Source organism: Theropithecus gelada, chromosome 1 (assembly GCF_003255815.1).
Source record: "Theropithecus gelada isolate Dixy chromosome 1, Tgel_1.0, whole genome shotgun sequence".
Classification (NCBI taxonomy): Eukaryota; Metazoa; Chordata; class Mammalia; order Primates; family Cercopithecidae; genus Theropithecus; species Theropithecus gelada.
The window spans coordinates 39392993-39412139 of NC_037668.1; the positions used below are offsets into that span (position 1 = coordinate 39392993).

The window sequence follows — 19147 nt, forward strand, 5'->3', positions numbered from 1 at the left end:
GGGGGGGAAAAAAAAAAAAAAAAAAAAAAAAAAAAAAAAAAAAAAAGAAACCAAAACAAAGAACAAACAGAAAGAACCAAAATGAGAAACCTGATGGCAGAAGCAGGTATGGCATGAAAATGTGTGCACGGATGAGCAGAGAGAGGGACACAAGAAGAGGGGGCAGGAGGAGAGAGAGGCAGGGCAGTGCCAGGGGTCACATGGGCAGGTGTGCCGGGCAGGACCGGTGCTGGGCCCAGGCCAGGTGGGAGGCAGCAGAGGAAGGAGGCCAGGGCCGCGCTGCTCCCGCTGTGGCTCATAGAGGACGGGCCCAGGGTCCTCTCCTGGAAACTGACACGGAGGGCAGCGCCGGGGAGGCGGGAGGATGGCGGGAGGGGCCTCAGTGACTCAGTCCCACAGACCAGCTGGCTCTGCTGCACACCAGCCTGTCCTCCTCAGAGGCCGTGTGCCCCGGACCTTCTGTCCCAAGCTGCACCCACCGGTGCTGGGCTTTGGGAGTGGGGCTTGGCCCTGCCAGCAGCCCCTGCCTGCAGCTCACCTGCCGCAGTGCTCTCGTTACCCACGGGGGTGCTGGAGCAGCTCCGGTCCATGGTGGATGACTCAGAGGACATGGCGCCCGGGCTGCAGCCAGTGTAGTCCATGCACTCATCTGTCTCAGCATCCATCAGGCCTGGGGGGCCCTGAAAGGACACGGGGGTCCCTGAGGAAGTGGGGCCGTGGGGCATGCTGCCCACAGAGGGCAGGCCGAGGGTCCACGCAGCACAGGCCTGAGAGTGAGCGTGGGACCATGATGCATTCCCGCCACCCTGGCTGGGCTCTCACCTGCGGGGGGTGGCTCTCACCTGGGGAGGGCTCTCACCTGGGAGGGGGGCACACGGTCGAAGTTCTTCCCCAGCATCCTCCGCATGTGCTTCCGCGCGTGGGAGGTCATCTGGTGCTTGAGGAGGAAGGAGAACTGGCAGCCCTCCCGGATACAGTGGAAGTGGCTGTTCACCTGGTTGTACTTGCAGCCTGTGGACATAGGCCCACCTGGCATAAGCCCCCCAGCTGGCCAGCGCTCATGGCTTCCAGGCTCTGTCAGGCACTGTTCTAGGCATGGGGGCAGTGTGGCCAATAAGGCAGATGGCAGGGGGAAGGGCGCTGCACCACGGTGGCACTCTTAGGAGGAAGGTCAGGAAGTCCAAAGCCACCTGGCTGTCCACACCCTGGGCCTCCTCTCCAGCCTGGCACAGAGGCAAGTGACAATGCCAGGCTGGCCCCCATCCCCCGGCCCACACGCGGGGAGGTGCACAGCTCCAGGGCAAGGGACCCTCATGGTCCCTGTACACTAGGCCAGCTACCTCTCAGCAAGCCACCTGTCCCCACATCTCTGCTGGGAAGTTCGGGGTGCTGCCGGCCCCTCTGCCCAGGCCCCAGCACCCCCTGCCTTGCTCTGGGCCAAGAACAAACAGAGCAGGCGGGACTGAAACAGCATCCTGGGGCAGGTGAGGGCTTGTCCGCTGCCATGGCGCCCAGGCTGGCCAGGTGTCTTCTGTCATCCCCCAGCTTTGTTTGGCCCCAACTATCACCAAAACCACCACAAGTTGAATAAATAACGGCAACTGCAGGATACCCTGACATCTGTAAACTGAGCTCAGGGACAGCACAGGCCACGAGTGTTGACACTTATTGGCATGGCTACCAGCCCTCTCCCTGGCCGAGAACTCCTTTTTGAATTCATACTTGAAGGCAAGGTTTGTTTCCTTTTTCTGGCGGTTGACTTTGAATATGTCACCTTTTCACTTTTGGAAGGACCAGACTGCAGCAGCCCCCACCCCTGCTGCCACGACCACCAGGCCACAATGGGCCTCGCCTGCAGCCCAGGGGCCTCTGCCGGACGGCCTGGCTCTCGCCTGCCCTTGGGTTCTGGTCTCTTCCTAGGGAGAGTCCTGCCCCTTCAGCAGGCCATGCACAGGGGCCGGGGCTCAGCTCCCAGCAGCACGGCTACCTCTCAGGCATCGGTGGCTTCCCTTCCCAAAGCCACAGCAGCCCCTTCCTGGGTTCCGGGTCACGGATGCTCCAGCTGAGCCCATGGGGAACTTGACCGTTCCCTGCTAGATCTGAGCCGCCACCACTGTCACCACCCCCACCCCTGTGACAGCACCCAGCCTGGCACAGAGCTGTCCCTCCATAAGTAACTACAAAATGGATGAATGGGTGAACAAACTGTAGCTCATTGCGGACAAAAACCTCATCATGAAAGCCATGGAAAGAGATCCCAGAGCAAAGAACTTTGAACTCCTAAGACTTCCCTGCTCGACTTCTTGATGAGAAAAGGGAAACAGAACCACGCCCAGGCCCTGGATGCTCACGACGAAGTCCCAGAGCCGCTGTCTGGGGGTGGAAGGGCGGTGCCCTGCGTGAGTCACCCCCACCCTTCTTGCTGGGCTCTGTGGGTTTGGACTGTTTCACAAGCTTGACGGTGCCTAGCCTGTGATATCTGGCACACCTTCAACAAAACATGGATCCTGCGGTGGGGACAGGACACGGGTACCAGGAGAGGCGGCCCAGGCTACAGGGGCCATGGCCTTGATGCCCACTGGAAGTCCCTGCCCGCAGCCCAGGCCCTCGGTACCTAGCCTGCCACACTCCTCGCGCTTGGTGAAGTATTTGAAGCCATTGGCTGCCCGCCGCTCCGCCTTCTCATGCTTCTTGATGTGCCAGGGGAGCTTGGTGGTGATGTTGGTCACGAAGTAGCAGCCGGTGCGGAGGCAGTGGTAGTGCCCGCGCATTCGGAACTCGCAGTGCTGCAGGGAGACATGGGACGGTCAGGACAGGCGGGTGGCTTTCGTGAGCTCCTGTCTGCCCTGGGCCTGAGGCTGTGATGGGCCCTTGGCACATGTGTTCTTCTCTCTCAGAAGCTGATGATCACAGAAACACCTTTCGCATATTAAAAAGCAGCGCAGGGCTGGGCGCGGTGGCTCACGTCTGTAATCCCAGCCCTTTGGGAGGACCGAGGTGGGCGGATTGCCTGAGCTCAGGAGTTTGAGCCCAGCCTGGGCAACACAGTGACACCCCATCTCTACTAAAATACAAAAAATTAGCCCGGTGTGGTGGCATGAGCCTGTAGTCCCAGCTACTGGGGAGGCTGAGGCAGGAGAATTGCTTGAACTTGGGAGGCAGAGGTTGCAGTGAGCCGAGATTGCACCACTGCACTCCAGCCTGGGCAACAGAGGGAGACGCCATCTCCAAAAAAAAAAAAAAAAAAAAAAAAGCAGTGCATGCCCTTAGTCACTGCACTAAAGCATCCTAACCTGGTAACCTTGCAGTCCATCTGCAATCCCACACCTAGAGCAGACATCGTGAATCTATTTTAACAGTCTTCCCTGTATGCCTAGACCTAGGCAGACATCACTGCTCTATCCTAGCACACCTGGACCCAGGTTCCCCCTCAGGCAGCCCCTCCTGGTCTTGGGAGTCAGGCCTTTAAGGTGAATCTGATCTGACTTTCCTGTGTGGGCATGGACAATGGGCCTGTTAGAAAATTCTAGCTTTGGAGAAAGGGGGCATAAAGCTAGTTCCAGGATAGGCAAGAATGATGTCAAAGGCACAGTGACTGCCCAGCATTGAGTCACCACTCAGGTGTCAGACCTCACCAACTAGCACCAATCTGGACCCCTGCCCAGGGGCCTCCAGGGGTCTAGGGGCAGACGGTGCCCTTTCCAGAGTCCGGGAGACCCATTTAAGCAAGATGTCAGAAATAGGACCTCTGCCAAGAGGTGCCTGTCCTATGCCCTGAGCTAGCCCTGCACCTCCCTGCCCCCTACTTTGCCCCTGGGCCGGCCGGCCATGCTGACCTGGTTGGGACAGAGACACTGCAGAGAGTAGTACGCAAACTGGTCTCGCACGTTCACCAGGTTGTTGTTGGGGTTGATGTGGTCCAGGCAGTGGGATTCGGCCTTGCCAGATGTTTTGCAGACGTACTTGCAGTTCCCAAAGAGACAGTGGAAGTGGAACTTGTTGGCATACTTGCAGTCCGTGGCGAGGCAAGGATCGCTGGAAGGAAACCACAGCCCAGAAGGTCATTGCCATTCCCAAGCCTTCCCTGCTGGTGTCCTGACCTCGCTTGTGTTGGAGTTCACTCCCCCATGACCAGTGGTACCACCAAGAGGGATGGCCTGGGCTGCTGTCCTGCTCAACAGGATGACTCAGCCAGAGACTACAGATCCCAGCATGCATTCCTGCCTCCTTTTAGGAGCTCTGCATGGTGCACAGGAATTGCAATATGCAGGGTGCCCAGAGCATTGCATGCTGGGACACGTAGTTTCCATGGCCATACCTCAGGATTATAGATAAGGATGGCTGGAATAACTTCTTGGACTGGAAAATAAGGATGGTGCTGCCAGCCCTGGCGGGGTGCCGTGAGGCCCTGGCTGGTATGGCATGGGCGCCGCAGTGGATGTGGCTGACTGACAGACTGCAGATGGGTGCTCGGCCCCACCAGGAAGCGCTGCTGCCACAGGCCTTTAGCAAGCAGGAGTGCGTGCCTGGTGTCAGCCCCTGGGGGCTCACAGCTGCTGGGCTCCCCAGGGTCAGCTCGGGGCCCATGGTGCCCACCCACTCAGACTCCACTTGCCGGCGGAGTGGGAGAGCTGCTGGGGCAGAGGGGGTGTGCTGGCCTGCCCTGGGCCGCCTCCAGGATGCAGAGGGGTGCGGGAGGACACTGGTCCCAGCCTTCCACTCTGGTTGGCAATACTGTAGTCCCCTCCCAGGGGACCCACGGTGGGCACCCTGACCAGGCCTGGGAAACCTGAGCTGCCACTCTGGGGAGGAGGAGGGGAGGGGAAGCTGGTGGGGGGAACGGAGAAGAGTGCCGGGCCCCTTCCACGCTGTGGGCCCAGCCCCAGGTGCTCAGAGAGGGAGGACAGCTGCCACTCAGGCGATATAAATAATCCAATTTATTACTTTTATTGAGAACAGGAAGCCGCACACATGACAGTACAAAGTCACCGTTCTCCCTGCAAGGAGCCACCACCATCCAGTGAAGAGGGTCCCTTCCACCCAAGAGCTCAGACCACTGTGCAGGCCAGTGACAGCCTGGAGGGGCCTGGCCCCCCCGTGCCCCACCCGTGACTTCACGTGCCCTGAAGAGATTCAGCCATGGGTGTGAGCCACAGAGGAGGCCAATACAGAGGCCTGGAGGGAGACGCAGCCCTCCATGTCAGGCTGGGAGACGTCCTCTGAGGACCACCATGCCCAGTCCACCCCAGCTGGCCCTGGCAGGATCACCACATGCCCTGCAGGAGCAGCGGCCACTGCCGCCACCATTGGCCCATGCTGGCCGGCCTGCTCTGGGACAGGCAGTGAGGTAGGAGCAGCAGCATCTTTGGCTAGAAGGACATCACCCGGTGGCCATGCCCCAGAGAAGCTGGGGACAGCAGCGCCATCCACAGTGAGGAACAGGGCCTCCTAGCGCCCTTGCTAGCACCTACTCCCGAGACGCGAGGGGAACGCGGGACTCGCGGCTCATCGAGGGACTCACTTCTCCTGGAACTGGAGGAATCCGGGTTTGACCTGGGGCTTGGCGTTCTCTAGAGAAGTCGTTGCCAAGGGCGAGGCGGGCAGGTGAGGCACTGACGCTGGGATCTGAGGCATCTGGGGTATGGCGGAAGCCAGCTGCTTCCAGGCGAGGAGGGTTGGGGTGGAGGGCACAGAGGCCGGGCTGGGAGTGGGCCCCTCCAGAGAGGACACCGTGGCCGTGGTGACAGGAGGGACCGGAGGGGATGAGGGGGCCATGGGAGGTTTGGTCTCGGCAGCTGAGGCCGGGAAGGCAGCCTCTGCGTTTCCTTTTGCTGCTCCTCCCTCTGTCCGGAAGTGGAAGCTGCGAGAGGTAGAAGAGGGGGTCTCATGGGGGGCAGTGAAGACAGGTGCGGAGGGGCACGCATGTGACCGCATTACAGGCCTGGACCCCGGTGTTCATCCCTACTCGTCCCCATCACTCAGCTCCGGAAGTCTCCTGTGACCCCACCAGGACAGAAGGACTGGAGGGCAAACTGCCATGTCCTCTGGGTCCGAACTTGGGCTCCTGGCTTGGGCCTAACCATGCCTTCCTACTTGTGCCCTTCCTCGGTCCCCAGCTCCTCCATGTGTGTGACAGCAGGCCCTGCCCCAGGAAGTCCCTTCCTTCCAGAACCTGCTCGGAGGTCTTAAAGGTAGGATTCTCAATATTCACAGTAGGCTTCCCCGCGTGCTACAGCCAAGGGTGTCTACGCGGTTGGAAAAGCCTTGGGAGCACTGCAGATCTGTTTTAAACGATTGCAAGTTCTGAGTTCCCCCCTCCCCCCTCTCCTTTTAAACAAACAAAAATATATATAAGTGGGCGGCTAGGCTCGAAGTCTTTTAACTCAATGGGATTTACAAATTCATTTCATTATGTTTAGGTCAAAGGTAACCTAGAGATGTAATATTGTAGCTTGGAAAGGCCTTCAGCTAGCGTTCCTGCTCCAGTCACAGCCGTCTCTCCAGCTGGGCTCTGCGCCCCTCTGGCCTGCTCTGCAGGGAGCATGTGCTGGGACTGATGGCTTCCCTGGCAATGTGGGTGCAGCAGCAGCTGTTGCTCAGGGCCCCAGGTGGGGCCTGGACAGGGGCTCAGAGCCCCTGGCTGAGGGCTGCATGTGTGAAGGAGGATGGGAAGCCCACGCTTGCTGGGGCAGCACCTCTGAGAAGCCGACTCAGCTTCTGTGGTCTAGCGGGAACTACTGTGCCGGCCCCAGCCCCACCCACCCCAGAGCCAGGCTGGGATCAGTGGGGCTCTGCTGAAATGACCCCCAGCACCCTACTCACTTTGCGTGCTTGATGGCCCCGTCCAAGGTGCTGAAGAGCGCGCCGCATTCCTCCACGACGCAGTGGAAGTGGGCCTTGTGGAGGAAGTCACACTGGCCATCACAGAAGTCCTTCGTACCAAACCTAGCCAGAGGAGCCGGCATTAGAGGAGAGCCTGGGGCTCCGGGGCGGGTGCTGCAGGAGGACGGGTGGGCGCGGCCGGCAGTCCCTCACCTGCGCAGGTACACCTTCCAGGGCTCTGCCAGCTTCTCCTGAACCAGCGCCTTCACGGCCTTGCCCAGGAAGGGTGAGGGCTCTGCAGCGGGGCTCCCCTCCACTTCCGCCTTGATGTTCAGCAGGCTGCCCAGGCCAGGGTTGCCCTGAGACATCTGTGAGGACAGAGGCCGAGCATGGGGCTGGGGTAGCTTGGAACACAGGCACGGCTGCCTGGGGAGCAACAGTTGAAGCTCTGGGCTGCTGGGACCCACTGAGCCCTTAGAGCCAGCAGAGAACGCGGCCCGCCTGCTTGGCTCTGGCTGTGGCCAGGCCCTCTCTGAACGGAGAGCCTGCTGCGCTGCCCCGACCCCAGGAGCTGTGAGGCCTCCTCAGGGCTCCTCCACATGAGCCCGTGCCGCAGGATCCATCACTCAAGCCGAGGCCGCGACTCAGGGCGCACGCTGCAGCCCATCTTTCCCCAGACTTTGCGGCTCCCTGGTTATTTTCCTGCCAGAAGGTTTTCAAAAGCAGCGCAGAAGGAGGAGGGATGGGGGAACCCCTATGAATTCCTTGAGAACAAGAGGAGGCCCACAAAGGAGAGAGAGAGAGAGGGAGGGAAGGAGGGAGGGAGTCTCACGGGTGAGACTCAGACAGGCTCGCTGCAGTGGCCGGGAGGGGGTCATTGCAAGGCTCCAAGGGAAGGGAGGGGGACGTGGGGACAGAGGCCAAAGGAAGGGGAAGGGGAAGAAGAGCAAGAGAGCAAGTGGCCAAGGAGTGGACGCCATGGGCCAGCGAGACTCCTTCCCCACCAAGTGCCCGGCTAGGACCCCTGTGGCGACAGGTCCAGCCCAGGCCCAGCCCCTCCTCAGGGCAGTCACTTGTGTACAGTAACCGAATTAATCTTGCTGTAGTCAAATGTATCATGTGAAGGGGAAAAATATATTTGAGATGATGTATAATTTACAAAGACCCTGCATTATTTAAAATAAATATTCCAGAGCGACCTCTCCGGAAGGCGTCCGAGACCATTACTCAACCCGAAAAGTGGAAATTGATGTTTTGCTCCCACTTTAGACCCCCCTTCCCCCTCTCCTTTTAAACAAACAAAAATATATATAAAATAAATAAATAAAATTAATAACGAGGCATGAACGAAGTTGAAGGGCTCTGGAAAAGCTTTTGGAGCCCTCCATCTGAAGGGAAAAAAAGGTGTCAGAGGCTGGAATATATTTCTTCAGCCAGTTCATTAAATTAATTTGTAAGCAGTGGCTCTGAAATTATATCCGATGAAAAATGGCCTCAAAATTTAAATGGTACAAACTCATCTTATTAGAGGCAAAACATTAAAAAACAAACACATCCCCCCACCCCCCAGCACAGCTTTAATTTCTCTGGGTGGGGGAACGGGAGGCGTGTGATGGATGGCTCTTACCTTATTCATAAGCGAGGATAAAAGAGATGAATTTGCCGGGACTGCGTGGCCATTTGATTCATTACTAGAACACATAAACCAAGGGGCTTGAGCTCAGACGGCCAGGGCCTGGGCCCTGGGGCTCACCCTCCCTGCCCGACCCTGGGGCTTCAGCCATGCCCGCTGCAACTGCCCCGGCAGGACCACCCCGGGGCTCCAGCGCGAAGGTGCGGTTCCCAGGGCTGGCTCCCATGGGGGCCTCGCCTCACCTGGGCTCCTTCACAGTCAGGTCTAGACTGCGGTCCTGGGAAGCTTCGTGGGGGCCTGGGGCGCCGGTGCTCTCACTGGGTTCCGGCTTCACCTGGGCCGGGGGGAACCTGGCTGGGGTGACCTGCTGCCCGCTTCCTGCAGGGGAGGGGAGGGAAGATGCGTCAGAGGGGCTGAAGGCCTGGCCTGGGCACAGACAGCCGTGCCCCTCGAGGGAGGGCAGTGGGCTGGGTGGGCTCCGGCTGCTGGTCAGCGCTTCTTCCGCTGACGTGATCGCTCGCGACGCTAGCTCCTGTGTGGCAATTCTTCAAGTGATAATTATTGCAAAATTATGTCAAAGTTGTCCTGGCTCAGGGCCTCCTGGAGGAGAAGGGCGGGAGGCTGGGAGGGGGCTGGGGTGGGGGCGGGGGCCCTTCGTTTTCTCCACCAACTGTCACAGTCGATTTGTGGGGCTGCCGCTTAGGCTTTTATTAAAGACTCTGTTAATGCTGAGGGAAAGTGGCAGATCTGGACTGGGAGGGCCCCTCTGTGGTCCCCAGCCCGCGGTTGCCGGGGTGACGGCCCCCGCACGGAGCATGCCCGGGAAGGGCCTCTGCTGTGTCAGGGTGATGGGACCGATGGCCAATCAGAGCGGCCACACCAGGCGACCTCACAGTCAAGCTGTCCGGGGCAGGGACACGAGGCCAGGCTGCGCCGAGCTGGGTCCGGAAGGGAGCTGGGCGGGTGAGGCCGCAGGAGGCCAGCAGAGCAGGGGTAAAAGAAGTTGCTGACAGGGCCGTCCAGCGAGCCTTCCCCCACATTCCCCCAGTGACGGAAATATTAATTTGCCCCAAGGCGCTGTAGCTGACAGAGAGCTGTTTCAGAGACAGCAAGTGGCATTTTATTAAAAAATAAAACGGCCCCCTCCCCTGCGCTTGACCTTTCTTTTGGGAGAAGGAGACTTTTCTAATGAAAACAAAGTATTTGACAGTCTGGCCACTGAGGCCAGGTGGCCCTGGAGTGGGCCCTGCCCCATCCATCAGGCCCCTGGCTGGAGGGGCGTGGCCAGCGAGGCCCCACCCATGCCTAGACCAAGAGGTGGTTCCTCCGCGCAGCCGCCAGGCATGAGCACCCTACTGGGCCTGCGAGAGTTTTCAGACCTGGGGACTCCACATTCCAGCAGCTCTCCAAAGTCACCTGCCCAAGGTCCCAGGGAAACATGGCCCAGCTCCCCTGCCAGGCACTGGCAGCCTCTGTGAGGTGTGGGCAGAGCCCCGGGCTGGGCCACAGGGACCCTCAGTCTCAGCTGGTTCTGAGAGGGTTTCTAATGGGAACAGGGCATCTAGGCCCAGCGGAGCCCCACTCCTGCGGGCAGCGCCTTGGTTCATCACTTCCTAGCCATGTGCCTGGGACAGACCATCCCCGACCGTCTGCTGGCTCCACGGCGTGGGGCTCTGTCTGGCATCCTGCCTGCTATGTCCCAGCACCCGGCTCGGAGCCTGGCTCTCAGCAAGCATCAGTAGTTGTTGAATGAATAAGTGACATGAGCCACATCCCAGATGTGAACTGAACTCTCCTCAAGGATTCAACAAATAGGAACTACCCAGAGCAGGGAAACGGGGAGAGGAGTAAGGTCAACAGAAAAGCACCCCCACCCCAATCCAGAGAAAAACGGAGGGACATTTTTTTAATGGAAAATTTATGAAATTATAGGAAGGCAGGAAAGAGAGCTGCGCCCCTCAGTGAACCAGCGTGAAGAAGGAAGACGCCGCTCTGGGGCTGTGGCCCTTTTCTGTTTGACAGGGCGGGGTCGTTTAAAGGGACAATTCCGCTTCCCAGTCACAGACCCAGCTTCTTTTTTTTTTTTTTTTTTTGAGATGGAGTCTGGCTGTGTCGCCCAGGCTGGAGTGCAGTGGCCCGATCTCAGCTCACTGCAAGCTCCGCCTCCCGGGTTTATGCCATTCTCCTGCCTCAGCCTCCCGAGTAGCTGGGACTACAGGCGCCCGCCACCTCGCCCGGCTAGTTTTTTGTTTTGTATTTGTTAGTAGAGACGGGGTTTCACCGTGTTTGCCAGGATGGTCTCGATCTCCTGACCTCGTGATCCGCCCGTCTCGGCCTCCCAAAGTGCTGGGATTACAGGCTTGAGCCACCGCGCCCGGCCAACAGACCCAGCTTCAAGCACCAACAGCCACAGGTGGCCGGTGGCTGCCAAGTCAGACAGTACAAAATAGAAGGCTTCCATTGTCTGGAAAGTCCTACTGGGACGGCACTCATGGAGGAGGGAGCCTGGGCCTGGAGGTGTCCAGGTGTGAGGTGCAGGCCCCCTACCTCTGGGCTGGACGCAGGCCCCCCTCCAGGTCAGCTGGAGGAAACACTAGACACGCCAGGGGCCCTGGGCATGCCCTCATCGGGGGTGGACTTGGGATGTGGGAGGGTGAGCAGACAGGGAGGGGGGACCTGCAGTGGCCCCAGGGATGTGGGGCAGCTGAGGAGGCAGGGACCATTGCCCCCAGCTCACAAATGGGGAAACAGAAGCATGGTCCCCCTATTGTGGGAGCCAGAACCAGGGGCCCCACACAGAAACCAACAGGATAGGGGTGAAGACCAGGCAACGAGGGGGCGCTGGCAGGCAGGGGCCACACGGACGCCTCTTCCAAACACCCCCCGACTCTGCTCTGCAGCCTGAGGCCAGGCGGCCACCCCAGTCCAGAAGGTGCCTGCTTTCTGGGCAGGACCCAGCCTGCTCACCTGGGTCAAAGGTGGCAGAGGGCTTGAGGGCAGCCGCAGCCAGCCTGGCCATCATGGGCGAGATGAGACCCTTGCTTGCAGAGATCCTCTCCATGATGGAGGTGGGCGGCGCTGGGACAGAGGCGGCAGCTGCGGGGACTGAGTCTCCAGCTCCCGAGGCGACCAGCGCGGGCGTGTCAGGGGTGGCTGAGGCTGCTGCCCCAGACGACACGGCACCCAGGAGGCTGGGGGTGCCCACGGGCAGGGAGGTGCTCCCACGGCCAGCCAGAATGGGGAAGTAGGGCGTGGGGGTGGGCAGGCCCGAGTTGGAGAGGGCCAGGGCCAGGGGGATCGAGCCAGGCAGGCCCTGGGGCAGCAGCCCCGAGATCTTGCTGTTGGGAGGCTTGGTGGCGCTGGGCCCAGCCTCGGTGGCGGCAGTGGCGGCAGCCAGGGATGCAGAGGACTGCTGGCTGGTAGGGGAGGCGCTCAGGCTGGAGTTCTTGCTGCTCAGGGCGGAGAAGTCGACAAGGTCGTCGTTGCTGGACTCCTCATGCTCCGTGTCCTTGGCGCCCAGCAGCGAGGGCGGCAGCCCCAGCGCGCCCGAGGAGCGGATGTGCCGGCGCTCATGCTTGCGCTTGTGAGAGGTCATCTGGCTGGTGGAGGTGAAGGTGAAGCCGCAGCCGGCGCGGATGCAGTGGAAGTGGTTGGTAGCCTTGCTGTACACGCAGCCCTCGTACTTGCACTCCTCGTACTTGTAGAACTTCTTGAAGCCGTCCTTGGCGTAGGCATCGTCCTTGATGTGGTAGCTCTTGTGCTTCTCAATGTCACACTTGTTCTTGAAAGTGAATGTGCAGCCGGGGCGCCTGGGTGGGACATTGGGAACCTGTCATGGGACCCAGACGAGGCCCCACCCTGCTCCCACCATGGTCCTGGGAGGGACAGTCCCCGGGTGGAAGACCCAGGCTGGACACCAAGGCAGGGGCCTGGGCTGTCCCAGGAGCCTGGGTCCCTGCCTTCTCTCCCGGCTTCTGCCCAGGAAGGCCCCCGCCAGGCTCCCGCTTACCTGCAGTGGAAGTGCGTGGTCTTCTGTCCGTAGAACTGGCAGTCAGCTGTGCCGCAGTCTTCGGTGGCTCGGAAGCGCTGGAAGCCGTCGTTAATGAGCTGGGTATTCTTCTTGTGGAAGTTCTCATGGGTCATCACGTCAGACGTGCTTGTGTACACCTTGTTACAGCCCACCTGCACAGGACGGGATGGTGGTCAGGCAAACAGAGGTCGACACCACTGTGTGTGGCTGGGGTCACTGACTTCTCTGCTCAGGGAAGCTTTGGCACCTCTGACTTCAAACTGGAGGCCTCGGAAGGTGGGTGTAAGAAGCGGAGTAGAAAGCCTCCCACAGCCCCTCAGGCCCCCCCGGAGGGACCCAGTGCTGCTGGGGCCAGCTCCGTCTGTGCTGACGGTCAGGGCATCTCCAGAGACCCAGGGCACTTTTTGGCCCAGGGGAGGGAGCTGCATTCTGCAGGAGTTGGATTTTGAGTCCCAATCCATGGCCCTACCTCCAAAACCGTCAGTGGGTGGACAGGGGCTGGACCCTGGAGGTCACCTTTAGCCCAAGGATTTGCTTAGTGGACAGTTCCTGGGCACGGGGCCCTCCCACCCCACCCCAGCCGGGCCAGGAAGGCAACGTTGCCATATTGAGTAAAAACCCGTGGAATCTGAACACTCTCGTAGGCTGGGCCGTGCCAGTGTCTGCACCATCTCAGAACCCAGAGGGTGGCCCCCCTCTCCTCGTGGCCCAGGTTGTTCACAGAGGCCATAACAACCTCTGACAAATACCGGGGGAGGCACGGGGCTGCTATTTGCAACCCAAAGTCGCTCCTCCTGGCCCTGACACCTTGAAAAAGCCCAGACTCTGCGTGGCATTAAAAGAAAGAATTAAACAAAAACCTCCTCAGGCATCATTTGCAATGCTGCTCTTGGTGTTAAAGCCTGAAAAATGTCCATCTGTATAAACAGCTCACTGAATTTCATCCACACCAAGTATGGCCATGGGGAAGGCCCCACCCTGGCCCACCAGACGCTGCCCAAGCCTGAGCCCCCAAGACCCTCCTGGCTCGCTGGCTAGCCCTGTGCTGGGTCAGGGCTCCCGATCAACTGGGGGCCCTGCCCGCAGGGCAGCCCTGCCTCTGGGAGTGGGGGCACAGAGCCGGGAGGGCCCGAGCCAGTCCTGCAGATGCTGGCGGGCACGGGCGCGGGAGGCACCTGCATGCAGTGGTAGTGAGTGCTCTTCCCGTTGAGGTGGCAGCCATGGTAGTAGACGCTGCAGTCGTCCAGCGGGCTGAAGCGCATGAAGCCGTGCTGCAGGGAGTTGTCGCGCTTCTTGTGCATGTTGTAGTGACGGATCACGTCCTGCTTACTCGTGAACCTCTGCCAGGAGACAGCGCCGCGTGGGCAGGAGCCTGAGCTCCCCCTCCGCCCTTCCTCCCATATGCCAAGAGCACCTGGGCCGGGTGCTGGCCTCAGGTCTCCCTAGAAAGAACCCTGCTTGGGGTCAAGGCAGCCCAGACTGTCCAAGGCCAGTGGCAGGCACACCAGCCCTGGGAGGGAACCATCCCAAAGGTTCTAGAACCACAGATTCTTCCCTGATGCTCCCCTGGGTCCCCAGTGGCCAACCCCAGGAGCCACAGACGATGCATCGGGCCAGGCCTTGAAGGCAGGGGCTCTGATGCTGATGGCTCATCCCGCCCAGTGCACCTCTGGACTAAGGCAGGCTGGGATCCCTGGCAAGCCAGAGGGAGCCGCCCCAGGCAGGCTGCCCCGACTCTCCCCCCCCTCGCCAGCCCTGCACTCACCAAGCTGGCAGCCTTGGGCACAGTGGCACTCTGGCTGAACCTCCATTTTATCATCTTTAAGATGGGGCAGTATTGCTAACTTTCTAAGGCCACTGCAAAGAGTCAATTAGGCAAGGCTCACAGGCTGGTTGGCATGGTCTGGACACATGGGAGGCTCTCAGTGAAAGGGGACTGGAATGATCACCACTGGGATGTCATTGGCCCCCAATGCTAGGAGCTGCTCTGTCGGCAGGAATCAGGGAATGTGGGCAGGCTGGTCGTTTGGCGGGCCCTCTGCCTGTTCAAGTCAAGTTTGGGTGATGCAAGTAGCACTAAACCCCCTCCACTCCCCCACCGACTTCTGCACTGGCGGGTGGGGGAGGCGGAGTCCATCTCGCTGTGGCCGTACCTGGTAGTTGCACTCGGGGTCAAGGCAGTGGTAGTGCTCGCGGTACTGGTAGGCACAGTGGATGTGGCCACAGTGCTGGCTGCCCGAGAACCTGGAGGGAGGAGGGGTGGGGTCAGGGCCCTGCTGTGAGTGACAGCCCCAGACCCACCCCCAGCCCCAGGGAGGACTCTTCAGGCCCTGTATGGGATACAGAGGGGAGGTGAAGTTGCAGAGGCCCAGGCAAGTGACTGGATCTGGGGGGAACCCCAGGCCCATTGAGGCAAAGTGGCCTGGCCCCAAGAAGGGGGCAGGACAATGCTGAGGTGGCCAAAAGTCAAAGCAGGGGGAGACAGATGGGGCCCAAGCCCTGGGATGGAAGGGAAGGCAGGCGCCCACGCGGCTGCCCACCTCTCTTTTCTGCAGGGGCTGCCTGCCCCACTCCCAGCCCACCCAGCTCTGGCCAGGTGCAGAGACCCTGGCTGGGCCAGCCCGGGCTCTGATGCTGAGAGGCGTTAAAGAGCTCTCTCTGTCCTGGGCTTTTCCTGACACTTGAAACAGTGCAGAGTTATGAATTTTTAAAGCACAGCATCTGTTTGGCTTCCTGCAGCAAGGAGCTCACTCTCCAGCCGCCGCCGCCGCCAGGAGCCTGTGCTGCCTCCCAGGAAACCTCCCACAGCCGCTGGGACGTGGCTCCCACAGCCTCGGTGACGGCCGGCCGTGGGGGGCCACTCTGGAGAGGCCACACCTTGAAGACTGTGGAGAAGGGGGTGGCTCAGCCCACCTGTCCCCCTCCAAGAGTGACGTGAGATTGCAGGAGACATAGAGAGAAACCCCACACTGTAATGGGAAAACCATGTGCAAACAAGTCTTTAAGCTGAAGCGGCCAAAAGGGCCATCTGTGGAGGCACTAATAATAATGGTAATAATAATACTATAGAGGAGACAGCACGGGGCAGAGCTGAAGACAGAGTGGGACGGGGGGCACAGACAGTGGGATGGGGGGCAGAGCTGAAGACAGAGTGGGACAGGGGGACAGAGACAGTGGGACAGGGGGGCAGAGCTGAAGACAGAGTGGGACAGGGGGGCACAGACAGTGGGACAGGGGGCAGAGCTGAAGACAGAGTGGGACAGGGGGACAGAGACAGTGGGACACGGGGGCAGAGCTGAAGACAGAGTGGGACAGGGGGGCACAGACAGTGGGACAGGGGGGCAGAGGCAGTGGGACAGGGGGCAGAAACAAAGCAGGACAGGGGAGCGGAGACAGAGCGGAACATGGAGGCGGAGAGATGGAGAGGGCGGGAGGAACCTGGAAGATCTGCGGACAGACAGGCGCCGGCCGCTGTGTGCTGTCCCATCAGAGGGCAGGCGGTGGGGGGTGGGGGCGGGGGGTGTTATTTGTGTGATTTGGGGGAATCTGTTGAGGCAAAGGCTCTTCACTGCCAATCCCACTGCCTTTGGGATGGAAAGGGGTTGGTCTGGAGTCAGGTGGTGTCAGAGCCTCACTGGGGAAGTGCACTGGGCTGTGTCAGAAAGGATGACAGCCCACACCTTCTCTCTCTCTTATTTTTTTTTTTTTTAAGAGATAGGGTCTCACTCTGTTGCCCAGGATGATCTCGAACTCCTGGCCTCAAGGGATCCTCCCACCTTGGCCTCCCACAGTGCTGGGAATACAGGCATGAGCCACCGCACCCGGCCTGCCTCTACCTTCCCAACCCTGACAGTTGCACAGTGACCTGCACCCTACTCAAAGCTCTGTGTGACAGCAGGACCCAGGCAAGCTGGGGGAGCTGCATTCACTTGTGGCCAGGCCCTGCGTCGGGACCCCGGCCCTACCTGGGGGTACAGGCTGCTGAGGAAATGTGTGGCCTGGACTACACAGAGCGGAAGGAGGCTCTGAGACGGGCATGTGCAGGGCAGCCCTCGGTGCGGTGGAGGGACCGAAGTGGATGGGGGTGGAAGGAGGCAGCTACCTTGGCCCTAGAGGTCAGATGTCAAATGAATGGTCTCAGAGTGCCCGGTCAGTCCTGGCCCCCCACCTTCTCTCCATGGCAGGCTCCTCCCCAGGGGCCTACCTGGCAATATATTTCTGGTAAATGTTTACATCTTCAGTGACGGCTGGTTTATCTGTGGGCAGTCCATTCCTGGCGAGAGACACACAGGGCACAGCCAGTGAGCAGATGGGGCAGCCTTGTGCCACAGGGGCATCTGGGCAGCCCCTGCCGTGAGGCCCCAGCCCCTCTGCTCTGCTCTGCAGTGTCCCAGGCACCCAGGGTGGGACTGAGGACATCCCTGGTGGAAGCTGGCCAGAGGTTCAACAAGCCCAACTCTGGGAGGGCAGGGCCATCTCATGCAGGTGGAGCTGGAGCCCCCCTCGGGCATGGGCCAGCCTGGGGTTCAATGGGGCGGAAAGCTGCGGAAGCCCGGGATCGGTGCCTGGCACTCAGGGATCATCAGGAGGTCGCTGGCTGAGGGGCACCACGCCCCCCAACGGGGAGGGATTTGAGGCGGGGGCAGGCAGCTAGGCAGGGGAAGTGTATCCTCGCCCCAGGCAGCCCGTGCTGCCTCAATCTGCTCCCAGCTATGCAGCCTCTCAGGGTCCGGAAGCTCCCCAGGGTGCAGGAGGAGCTCTGGGGAAGGGTCTCGCTCAGCCCCACACCATCCACCATTTGACCAACCAGGCCATTCTTCTGCTCATGGGTTCAGGCTGTAAGGGTGTATGCACCTCACCCCGGTCACTACCTTTGCTTCCTGCCTCCTCCAGGGCCCAGGCTCTGAGCCCAGGAGCCAGGGCCACCAGCATGGACCCAGCATCCCCACCCAGGGAGGCGCTTTCTCAGCCAACCACAGGCCTGCATTCGGCGCTCACGGCAGCAGGTAGAGGAAGCCCGTCATGGGCAGATGGGGGAAGCCACAGTCCCGGTGTGCATGCTAGCAAAAGGCACAGCATGCTGGTGCCTGGGAGTGTGGGCGTGTGTGGGAGGTGTGTGCGAGGTGCATGGGAGGGGTGGAGCATGCAGGTCCCGGAGCAGGGCAGGGTGCTGCAGGAGGGCTCACGCGTGGTTCTGTGGGTGCAAGAGTGAACGTGAGCGCGGCATGCACCTGTGTGTGTGGAAGCACGTGGAGGGGAGCCTGAGTGTGCATGCGCCTGGGTGCACAGTGGATGTGTGTAAGGTGTGAGCGGCAGGTGTGTCCTCAAGCATGGGCAACCCCGGGGAGGAAGGAGGCCTCCTGTATAGTCTGGCTCCCAGCTCTGGGCGTTGTGGGGTGGGGAGCGCCTTACTTGACAGTGGAGACGGTCCCCGTGGTGATGGAGTCTGTTTTGGAGAAGGTTGACTTCAGGTACTCGGGAGTGTTGAAGGACAGGGAGGCAGGCGGCTCCGGCCCTGGCCCAGGGGCGCTGGGAGCACTGGGCATGCTGGCAAGGGGTGCGGGAGCCAGGCTGGGGGTGGGCGGAACCTTGGCGGGGCCTGGCTTCTGGATGCCCCGGACGTCATACTTGGAGGGGCGCCCCACCTTGCCCGTCTTGAAGGCGATGGCCCCGCCCATGTCTGGGCTGCCCTCCCCAGGTTTGAAGAGGTGCAGGTACTTGACATTCTCCAGGTCGTACTTGGATGGCTTCTTGTAGGTGCTCCCGTTCTGGGGCCGCAGGTTCTCGCCGGTCTTCAGTTTTTGGATGAAGAAGTCATACTTGGAGGCCCGGGCCACCAGGTTCTGCATCTGGACACTGCTGTGCGACGGCAGGGGCAGGATGGTGGCCTTGGTCTCCAGGTGGGCCGTGCTGCTGGGCAGCCGCAGGCCGGGAAGGGGGCCCACCACCTCCTTGCCCACCCGCTCCTCAGTCTTGGCGCCAGGGGCCGGCCAGGAGAGCTGCTCGCCAGCCTTGAGCTTGCGGATGTACTCCTCGTACTTAGAGAACCGTGCCCGCTTGCTGAGGGTATCCTCGGAGGTGGGCAGCATGGAGGAGGTGGCCGCCTCTGGGGTGGAGCCCGCGTGCAGCTTCTCAAAGCTGATCTTCCTGGCCAGCTCGTCCCGCGTGTTCTGGTCGTCGTAGCCAAACATGCCAAGGAACTCCGTCATGGTGGAGGCCGCGTAGTCCCGCAGCGAGGAGGCCTCTCCTGCAGAGGAGGAGGGGGGCGCATCACCTCTGGAAGGGAGTGGGAGGGACAGGAGTCCCCCCAACAGGAGCCCCCACCCATAGAGGGAGGGGGTCAGTGTGGGGAGGGGCAGAGCAGGACATGATCTATGGACATTTGGCTCACTTGTTAGGTTTTACGACTCTTAAATTAATTTGTTTTAAAAAAAAGTAATTAATACTGGGGTAAAATAAAACGAGTTCATCAATGCCAGGAAAATCAATTTCCTAAATGTTCTGGCCGATGGCTTTTCAGTACATTAAACAAAGTTTCATAAATGTCTCCGCTCTCTCGCCTTGGCCTAATATGAAAGAGAAGTCATTTTACTGGAAGTAAGGCCAGATCCCAACCTGCCTCCCAGGACAGGGAGTGGCAAGAACCGGAGACAGGTAGGGAC

The 19147-nt window shown here is 60.3% G+C and overlaps 1 protein-coding gene across 2 annotated transcripts in view; it reads right to left on the bottom strand.

Annotated features, from left to right (window-relative positions):
• The window catches only part of CASZ1 (castor zinc finger 1), a 159709-nt gene that overhangs the window by 4712 nt on the left and 135850 nt on the right, over window positions 1-19147 (bottom strand). For both annotated transcript variants that reach the window (XM_025390799.1, XM_025390795.1), the window contains 15 exons: window positions 17898-18732; window positions 16690-16758; window positions 14639-14729; window positions 13661-13825; window positions 12465-12637; window positions 11423-12264; window positions 8698-8833; window positions 8450-8513; window positions 7036-7190; window positions 6823-6945; window positions 5522-5860; window positions 3837-4035; window positions 2615-2786; window positions 860-1011; window positions 539-680 (listed from right to left, as the gene is read on the bottom strand). In XM_025390799.1, coding sequence (XP_025246584.1) covers window positions 539-680; window positions 860-1011; window positions 2615-2786; window positions 3837-4035; window positions 5522-5860; window positions 6823-6945; window positions 7036-7190; window positions 8450-8513; window positions 8698-8833; window positions 11423-12264; window positions 12465-12637; window positions 13661-13825; window positions 14639-14729; window positions 16690-16758; window positions 17898-18732 — 3657 coding nt within the window. The remainder of the gene's footprint in view (window positions 1-538; window positions 681-859; window positions 1012-2614; window positions 2787-3836; window positions 4036-5521; window positions 5861-6822; window positions 6946-7035; window positions 7191-8449; window positions 8514-8697; window positions 8834-11422; window positions 12265-12464; window positions 12638-13660; window positions 13826-14638; window positions 14730-16689; window positions 16759-17897; window positions 18733-19147) is intronic.